Source organism: Lithobates pipiens, unplaced genomic scaffold, assembly GCF_037356315.1.
Source record: "Lithobates pipiens isolate NorthernLeopardFrog02 unplaced genomic scaffold, aLitPip1_a1.2 Scaffold_19, whole genome shotgun sequence".
In the NCBI taxonomy this organism is placed as follows: Eukaryota; Metazoa; Chordata; class Amphibia; order Anura; family Ranidae; genus Lithobates; species Lithobates pipiens.
In genome coordinates this window covers 579,202,987-579,213,427 of record NW_027507764.1, presented here as the reverse complement: position 1 = coordinate 579,213,427, position 10,441 = coordinate 579,202,987, and the positions used below count along the sequence as shown (strand labels likewise).

The 10,441-nt window shown below is 43.9% G+C and overlaps 1 protein-coding gene across 1 annotated transcript; it reads right to left on the bottom strand.

The window, feature by feature from the left end:
- Window positions 1-3,127: 3,127 nt before the first annotated feature.
- On the bottom strand, window positions 3,128-8,074 carry LOC143997682 (E3 ubiquitin/ISG15 ligase TRIM25-like). The gene has a single exon (XM_077493433.1). It carries the CDS (start codon window positions 7,849-7,851, stop codon window positions 6,250-6,252), a length of 1,602 nt encoding a protein of 533 aa, XP_077349559.1. The 5' UTR covers window positions 7,852-8,074; the 3' UTR covers window positions 3,128-6,249.
- Between the last annotated feature and the right edge of the window lie 2,367 nt (window positions 8,075-10,441).

Here is a 10,441-nt window from a genome sequence, read left to right as displayed (position 1 = left end):
CCGATGACAGATGGCACTAATACATGGCACCGATGACCCGTGACACTGATGACAGATGGCACTGATAAGTGGCATTGATGACACGTGACACTGACAACAGATGGCACGTGACACTGACAGGTGGCACTGATGACAAATGGCACTGATACGTGGCACTGATGACAGATGGCACTATGTGGCACTGATGGCACGTGGCACTGACGACACGTGGCACTGGGGGCAGGTAGCACTGGGGTGGATGGCACTGGGGGCAGGTAGCACTGGGGTGGATGGCACTGGGGCGGATGGCACTGGGGCGGATGGCACTGCTGGGGGCGGATGGCACTGCTGGGGGAGGATGGCACTGCTGGGGGAGGATGGCACTGCTGGGGGAGGATGGCACTTTATTTTATTTATTTTTATTTTTTTTTATTCCCACAGGCAGAACGTCTGCCGCTGCAGCCGTTCATCTCTCCCCTCTCCCCTCCTCGCACTGTCTGTGCGAGGAAGGAGAGCGGCGCTGAGAGATGATCTCATATGTTTACATATGAGATCATCTCCCATTGGACACGCCGATCACGCTGTAAACGGCCGCTGTGATTGGCCGTTTACAGCGATCTGTGTTTGCCTGTCCCCGGGGGACACGGCGAACACAGAACTTCCGCGATGCGCGCCCGCGGGGGCGCGCATTGCGGAAGTAAACATCGGGCCGTCCAGGGACGACCGCCCGGACGAAGGCGCCTGCTCTACGGCCGTCATTCGGCCATAGGGCGGCGCGAGGAGGTTATAGAAAAAAAAAACACAACATTTTTTATAATGTGAAACATGATGTTACATCGAGTAAATAGACTTAACGTCACGCTTTAAAATTGCGCACACTCATGGAATGGTGCCAAAGTTCAGTATTTAAAAATCTCCCTAGAATTATGCTTTAAACATTTTTACAGGTTACCAGTTTAGAGTTACAGCGCAGGTCTAGTGCTAGAATTATTGCTCTCGCACTAATGTTGGCGGTGATACCTCACATGTGTGGTTCGAATGCCGTTTACATATGTGTTCGCTTCTGCAGGTGAGCACGAGCGGACGGGGCACTTAAATTTTTTTATTTTTTTTACACTGTCCCCTTCATTTCTTTCCCATACAGTTTCGCTCTCCACCTGCTCTGAGACATACAATAAATAGCAGCTAGACTCAAAATTAGTTTACTGAGTCGGATCAGGCAGCTATTGCGATTGGTTGCCAGAGGTTACAGTGTATCATTACCGCTCACTGACTGGTTTCTAGAGGTTACAGCACACATTACGGCTCACTGACTAGTTGCTAAAGGTTACAGAACATGATTTCTGCTTGTTGATTGGCTGCTAGAAATTACTGTGGATATGACCTCGGGGGGCAAGATATACATATCAATGCCGCCGGCCGCCGCTATTCACATATGAATGCCGGTAATTTACATGTAAACTCAGGGTCTGCAGGTGAGTCATCTGTACACAACAAAAGGGCAGAGCTGGGCAACATTAGTAGCAGCACTTCACACTGAGATCTTGGGACACAGCACGGGACTAAAACCTCAAGGAACAAGGCTATTTAAACCAGGATAGTTGGCAAGTATGAGGCAGCTACTTTGGGCCCCACAACAATGATAGGGGCCAGGGATGCTGAAGCTACATGGGGTATAATTTTTGAAGCAAAGCCAAAGCAAAGCAGAAGCAAGGTGTAAACAAGACTGTAAGCTAACCATTGTATTTAGTGACAGGAGCTTTGACTAGCGTTCAGAGAGCTTTATCAAAGCCTGTCCGAAGCCTTGTTGAAGCCGAAGCAAGTGTAAATGAGCCCTAACTTGAAGTAAACACGTACACTTGACAAACACATGGTAGCTTAGTATGGACTTATCTCACACATCCTGTCCACTCTAGTTTTAAAAGCAGTTAAATTGGTTGTAAACCCACAAAAAAACCTGCAAGACAAAGACATAATAAGCCAGTATGCATAGCATACTAGCTCATTATGAAATGCTCACCTTAGATCAAAGCCCCGCAGCGGTCCCAGCACACTGCTCTGCCCGGCGACATGTCTCCCAGAATTATTTCCGGGTATTGGCGCTGTGATTGGCCGGAGCCGTGATGACGTCACTACCGCACGTGGGAGCCGCATATCAGCTGAAGCCACGGCACGAACGAGACGTTGCTTCAGTGCGCATGTGCGGATGACGTCGGCACATGCTGATACAGGGGATATCTCCTAAAGCGTGAAGGACTTGCCTGTAATAAAAAGTGGTCTGTAAGGATTTACAACCACTAAACCAAAAAGATGTCCTGGAACTGGAAAGGCTGCAGTGAAGGAAATCCAAATAAATAAAGAGCACAACTATGAGAAACTATTGCAAATCAGACCATTGAAGCCAAACTCGATGCAGATATAAAAGACACAAATGAATACAGCTGTATAATCATACATTTATTTTGTAACTTCAAGCAATGTAAGCAACTGAATGTGATTTGGTATCAACTTCTTGCAGTCCCTGTACAGCAGGGCTGGAAAGTACGAGGAAGAAGCAACACGAGGACCCACATTTACAGTGAAGAGTGTCATTATACGAGGTGTGTCCACAAAGTAATGAGAATGATACTTTAAAAAATGATTTTATTGAAAAATTTTACACTTGAACATTGTCTCCCTTGAAGTACGCACCTTGTGAGTATACACAACGTTCCCAGGGATTTTTCCATTCTTCATAGCGCCCCTGGAAGTCTTCTAGTGGGATGGCGCTCAGAGCTGGCGTAGTGGCTCTTTGGACGTTATCCATACTACCAAAATGGTGTCCTCTTTCTTGTTGACTTGGTAATTCCTGTTTCCCCTGCAATCATCCTATAGTGAGCCGTCGGTCAAAAACGAAACAGAATGTGGATGCAGTGAGGTCTGTTCTCAACTGTGACCGACAGTCAGGATTGTGACTCAGGATTTGAACACGAGAACGGACGCCATTTTGGTAGTGTGGATAACGTCCAAAGAGCCACTACGCCGCCTCTGAGCGCCATCCCACTAGAAGACTTCCAGGGATGTTATAAAAATAGAAAAAATCCCTGGAAGCATTGTGTACACTCACAAGGTGTATACTTTGAAGGAGACAATGTTCAAGTGTAACATTTTTCAATAAAATTATTTTTGAAATATCACTCTCATTATTTTCTGGACACACCTCATATGTTCCATTATTGTAATATAAACTAACCATTATTTTATACAATGCAGTATGGACAAAACCTTCATTGTTTAGCTAGTAGCAGTTAGTCACATTCAGCAGGACTTGTTCTGTAATGTTGAAGACATTTTGTAGATTCTCTAAGCCACTTCTTCAGTTTTAATGAGTGTCAGAAAGATACCCCAACATGTACTCAGGTAGCACCAACACCTTCATCCAATCACCATTACATGTGTTGAGGTAGATGTTGATTATCCAAGAACATCATGGGAGGTGTGAAAGGTGTGGAACCCCCCTGTTCTAGGTACATCATCCCATTGAGACATCAAGGATGGGGCTATGTAACTAGAAGAGACTGCTCACACCATACTATAGTATTTATATCCACACAGGTAGCATTGGCACCTTCATCCAGTCACCATGGAATGTGAGGATGGTGATTGTCCAAGAACAGGATGGGAGATGTGAAAGTTGTTTAACCCCCCTCTCCTAGATACATCATCCAAATGTTGGTGTCAGGACCCCTATATAAGTGTTAGTTCCTCCATCTTGTTCACCACCAACAACCTACATGTGGCTCTTCCAATTAACCACTTCAGCCCCGGAAGAATTGGCTGCTCAATGACCAGGCCATTTTTTGCGATACGGCACTGCGTCACTTTAACTGACAATTGCACAGTCGTGCGATGTTGTACCCAAACAAAATTTACATTCTTTTTTTCCCACAAATAGAGCTTTCTTTTGGTGCTATGTGATCACCTCTGCATTATTTTTTTTGTTTTTGTTTGCGCTATAAACAAAAAAAAGTGTCAATTTTGAAAAAAATATTTTGTACTTTTTGCTGTAATAAATAGCCCCATTTTTTTTTATATATTTTCTTCCTCAGTTTAGGTCGATATGTATTCTTCTACATATTTTTGGTAACAAAAATTGCAAAAAGCGTATATTGATTGGTTTGTGCAAAAGTTATAGCGTCTACAAAATAGGAGATAGATTTATGGCATTTTTTTTTTTTTTACTAGTAATGGCAGCGATCTGCGACTTTTATTGGGACTGCGACATTATGGCGGACACATCGGACACTTTTGACACATTTTTGAGACCATTGACGATTATACAGCGATCAGTGCTATAAAAATGCACTGATTCCTGTGTAAACATCACTGGCAGGGAAGGGGTTAACACTAGGGGGAGATCAAGGGGAAAACTGTGTTCCCTAGGTGTGTTCTGTGGGGGATGGGACTGACTATAGGAGATGAGAGATTGTGGTTCCCAGCTTGTAGGAACTCACAATCTCTCTCTCCTCTCCTCACAGAACTGGCATGTGTTTACACACACACACACACACACGTCAATGTTCTGCCTCTTGTGCCCGCGGTCGCTCTTGGCCGGCGGTCGCAACCGCCGGTCAGAAGCATTGGCACCCCCACAGTGCAGTGTGCGCGCCTGCTATCCTGCTTAAAGGAGCCGACGTACATCTACGACGGCTCGCGGGATCGCGTTGACCTGCCGCAGTATAATGACGGTGGCTGGTCGGCAAGGGGTTAAAGCTGAACTGGGAGAACACATAAAAATACCATTTAATGCAATTATGTATTAATTAAAAAAAATGGATTTTTTTCTACATAGAACTGTTGTATAATCTGAATTGGTCCTGATATCCCTTCCTGTAATCACCTACACAGCAGCATGGGGGGGGGGGGCAGCACTCTGAGCCAATCAGAGCTTTACAGCTTTGTACACTTCTGTCCGACAGCAACAATAAACTACAATGAAGATACCAACCAACTTCACTTATTTCCTTCATTTTGATCTGTTAAATATACACTTGAAAGAATATTGTTATAGCTTTTGAATAAGTGTAGAAACTACCTGTGAATCCTGCCAGAAATCCAGTGCTGTCCTGTGCCCTCTGCAGTCTGATATTAACCGCTTCCGATTCTGACATTCCTCTCCTATATGTAAAAATCAGCATTATTTTGCTAGAAGACTGCTTAAAACCCCCAAATATTATAGATTGTTTTAAGCAGAGGCCCCAGAGAATAAAATGGTGGGTGTGGCACATTTTTATATGTTTGTTTGTAAACGCTATAAATTTTGCGCAGACCAATCAATAATCGCTTATTGTGATTGTTGTATCAAAAATATGTAGAAGAATGCGTATCGGCCTAAAAAATTTTTTTATATATTTTTGGGGAATATTTATTATAGCAAAAAGTAAAAAAAATTGTTTTTTTAAAAATTTTTGTTTATAGTTCAAAAAATAAAAACCGCAGAGGTAATCAAATACCACCAAAAGAAAGCTCTATTTGTGGGAAAAAAAAGGACATCAATTTTGTTTGGGAGCCACGTCGCACAGCCACGCAATTGTCAGTTAAAGGGACGCTATGCCGAATCGCAAAAAGTGGTCTGGTCTTAAGCCAGCAAAATGGTCCGGTCGGAAAGTGGAAAATACACACACAATTTTAAAACACAATATATTACCCATATGGAGAAATATAAAATACAATGTTATGCTGAGTAAATAGATACCCAACATGTCACGCTTTAAAACTGCGTACGCTCGTGGAACGGCACCAAAAAACAACAGTACCTAAAAATGTACAGTGTACAGTACTATGAGTGAGTGGTGTCATCGTAGGACAGGAAGTGTGTTACTTGCTGGATCTCTTAGTAAAAATAGAGAAATAATAAAAAACGACTGAAAAAAGAAAACCAATGCAGTCAGCACATCTAAGTATTGTCAAGGTGCAATAGTGTACATTACATTTTCTGAAAATTTATAATAATCAATCAAATTATAATCAATGATAATATCTCCTAGTCTTATCCTGACCACTAAAACTTACTGAACCCCTGAAAACCCCAAATCTTATTATTGTCACTATAAGAGAATAAATCCCACTTTCCTGTGCTGAGATTTCTCAATGCTGTGATTGTTTGTGTTGGGAACCTTTAGATTTATGACATATGGAATATGAATCTACTGCATCATTCCATTAGTTACAAATCATCAGATTCAGATTTCTGTGATGTCAGCAGGTTTGGGCAGATTTTCTGTTATATTATTATTTCTCACGTCGCCTTTCACCCCCAGATATTGTTATAGAACCGTTTTCTACCCATAACCCGGCATGGAGGGGCTCAGTGAAGGTGGTGGTGAAGGTGTGGAGGTGTCTGATCGGGTCACACAGATCATAAAAGGACAGCCGCCCGGCCTCATAATCCACATAGATCCTGACTCTGTTACTGGAGAGATCGGGAGATATTCTGATCTGTTTATTGTCATGTCTTAGAGAACACTCACCGCTATACCTGCACAAACACCAGGACTTGTTATTATATCCAATCCCTGCCTGCCCTATTCCTTTCCTCTCTATACTGGGATAACACATCCCGACTCTGAAATCTTTTGCCTCACTGACATCCACTTCCCAGTAATGTCGCCCCGAGGAAAATCTCTGACTGCTTAATACCTGGTACCACCACCAAAATCTCTCCGGTGTTTCTGGACGATTTTGCTTTATATTTGACCAGGATACAGTTTTCATGTCATCTGATATCTGTAGCCTATTCTGAGCTGTGTTCACATCCAGTAATATGTCTGAAGCTTCCTGTATATTGAGGCATACATTTACCTCTTTTATCATATCAGAGAACCCTGTGTGTAATTTGTGTGAGATTCCAAACACATCCAGATCCCCTCCATCATGGAGGAGTCTATCATGTCTCTCTCTGTCCTCATCATCTCCCTCCTCAGTATCACACAAGTCCCCTGTGTCTGATTCCTGGAGGACAGTCAGTGGGTCAGTCATGTTACACAGCTCCTCAATGTCCTCCATCTTCCTGGACAGATCCTCCTTCTTTATTTCCAGCTGACCAATCAAATCAGACAATGAGTGTGAGATCCGCTCTTCCTGGCTGGAGATGTTCCTCAGGACTCTCTTCTCCAGGTCCTCCAGATGTCTCCTGAGCTCTATGAACAGGGCAGTGACTCTCTCTGTTAGACCGGCTGATTTTTCTTGTACTTTTCTCCTGCGATCCTGCAGACTCTGGACTCTTTTCTCCGTCTCCTCTCTCTCTGTCATCAGTTTCTGCAGAACATTTCTCAGTTTCTGTTTCTTCTTCTCGGAGGCCTCATCCAGAGTCTCCACCTTGTGTCCCCGGTGTTCTCCGGCCAAATTGCAGGACACACAGATACAGGCAGAGTCCTCAGTGCAGTAATATTTAAGAAGTTCTCTATGGATGGAGCATTTTCTGTTCTCCATGGAAGTGGTGGGATCAGTTAGGACATGTTCTGGTGACTTGCTATGGACTCTCAGGTGATCATCACATAGAGAAGCTTCACACATCAGACAGGATTTAACAGCAGGTACAGGAGAGTGAATACAGTAAGTACAGAAGATTCCAGTCTTCCCTTCTTCCAGCTGAGTAGACCGGAAAGCCTCCACTATGTTACGTAGTGTTATGTTCCTCTGCAGTGCAGGCCGATCCTGGAACTCTTCTCTGCACTGAGGACAGGAATAACCTCCAGACCCGTCCTGTGTATCCAACACACCATCAATACAGACCCGGCAGAAGTTGTGTCCACATCTCAGGTTTACAGGATCTGTATAAATGTTCAGACAGATGGAACAGTCCAGCTCTTGTCTCACATCAGCAGACGCCATCGCTGACAGCAGAAGAGAGAAATGAAACTAAAAAGTCTCTGAGACTGAAAATCCAAATGTCGTCTCACATTTCTCGGCACAGGGTGGGGCTGAGCTGTAGTGATGTCCAGTTCATGAACGAGTCAATCTTTTGAATCGATTCTTTTTAGTGAACGGATTCGTTTGAAACAGTTCACTCTGCACTCAGTACATAGCAGAGCAGCAGAGCTGGCAGTGGTAATATGATCCTAGAGTGAGAGAGCTCCGCCCCTCCCTGCAACCAATCAGCTGACTCAAAGCACAGCGACACTCAGGAACTGGAAACAAGCTTATAACAAGAGCCAGGAGTACACTGTACACCGAGTTAAAGAATCGTACAAGTTACAGTTAAAGAATCATATCAGTTTTTAGAACACAGTACACTGAAAGAACCACAAGTCACCACCAGTAAAACAATACACTAAACCAATGAGGTAGCAGCAGTGATCAGGTGGTACGGACAGCCTAAGGCCCTTTCACACTTGTGCGACTTGTCCTGCGGCTTGAGACTGCAAAGTCACATGACAAGTCACACCCCATGATTTGCAACAAGTTCAGTTCATATCTGTGCGACTTCAAAGTAGTTTTTGTACTACTTTTGTCCGACTTTAATGCGACTTGTGGCAGAGACCTCAAGATTACACAGACATTGCTTCAAGTCGTGGCAAAAATCATGGCAAAAGCACTTGACTTTCAAGTCGCACAAGTGTGAAAATAGCCTTAGCGATTGGATTTTACTACCAGGGGTACTTCGCCCATGGTAGTGGTAGTAAAATCTGATCATCATTCCTGTGCATGCGCTGTAAAGACTATGGGAAAATCTGATAGCTAGCAATGTTAACTGTGAAGTTGGCCCATCAGAATGCAGTTCACATGCACAAAAACCCACTTTTCATTTACGCTCCATTTCCACTTGTGCAACTTGTCCTGCGACTTTGTACTCTATGATTTCCAATGAGTATTATTCGTATCTGTGCGACTTCAAAGTAGTCCCTGCACTACTTTGATCCCACTTTGATGCAACTTGAGATCCATAGACCTCCGGAATACACAGGCATTGCTTTAAAGTCGCATCAAAATTGTGGCAGAATTGTGCAACTTTCAGGCTGCGTTAGCCTGAAAAGCCAGAAAGTTGCATGATTCTGCCACGACTTGAAGCCATGCCTGTGTATTCTGGAGGTTTATGGACCTCAAGTCACGTTACAATGGGACCAAAGTAGTGCAGGGACTACTTTGAAGTCGCTGTGACTTGAAGTCGGACAGATATGAATGGTACTCATTGGAAATCGGGTACTTCTTGTCATGCAACTTTGCAGTCCCAAGTCGCAGGACAAGTTGCACAAGTGGAAACAGAGCCTAAATGAAAAGCGGGGTTTGTGTGCATGTGAACTGCATTCTGGGGCAACTTCACAGTTAAAATTGCTATCCACCAAATTTGCGGAAACCTAGGCTCAGGGCCAGTTCACACTGCTGCATAGTGCAAAATCGCATGCGATTTGCACTGCAGTGCAAATCACAGGCGATGTCCGTGCAATGCGATTTCAGCCATACAGATAGGATGGCTGAAATCGTATCGCATTCGGACTAAACTCGCACAGGACCCTTTTTTTGGTCCGCACCAGAATCGGATCGCATGGCACTCATGCGATCCGATTCATGTCCAAACTGACACTTTGCAGTGCGACATGCGAGCTGAAATGGGGGTGTCATTAAGATTGTATGACACTCCCCAGCATATGTCGTTGTGAATTGTTGTGCGAGTCTGGTGCGATGCAGGAACCCGTAGTGGAATCGCAGGGTTCCCGCATCGCACAAGTGTGAACCCAGCCTAACACAGCTGTTTGTGTGTGTATCACCAAAATTCATGACACTGAGCTAATCTGACAATAGAACAATTGTCAATTGACCACAATTGTGCTCTGCGCCGCTGAATAAAATCAAAGTAAACATCCCCAGGACCTGCCAACTTTCTGTGTGAATCAGTCTTCTGATTCTAATCATTTAAGAAGGTTGAATCAGAGCTTCGGTTCACTTGCTTGTCAGTAGACTCAGCAAGTGAACCGAAGAACCAAAGAATCGATTCATTGAATCGGTTCATTTCAGTGAGCAGTTCGAAATGAACCGATTCACTTTAAAGATCCGGACTTCCCATCACTACTGAGCTGCTCTTGCAGCTTTTATCTTGAGGAAGTTGTTGGATGAATAAATGTTTATATTGAAGGTATAAGTCCCCTACATGTTGATACACATTTTACCGATTCTTAGCTTTAAATTGCTTTTGCAGACAAGACACAAAATTAAGTTATATAATGTAGTGTGAATTTGCATGTGTAGCGGATGACATTTTGGACAAAGTGTCACTCGTGTAAATGTAGTTTTTGCCTCAGAACAGTAGGGGTTCTGAGGGTTAATTACGTAGGTTGAACTTTACAATCAGTTTGGCTGGGCTGTGTTAGAAGTTCTGCTTGGTTATGTGTGCAGTGAGGTGCACATGACAAGCCAGAACCAGGCCTGGTTGGATGTTTTGGGTATCAGCCTTCTCAGAACCAATTAGTGGGAGTGCCGGGCCTCG

Excerpts from the sequence above, each read along its gene's own strand:
- LOC143997682 (XM_077493433.1), bottom strand. The coding sequence starts at position 7,851 with ATGGCGTCTGCTGATGTGAGACAAGAGCTGGACTGTTCCATCTGTCTG.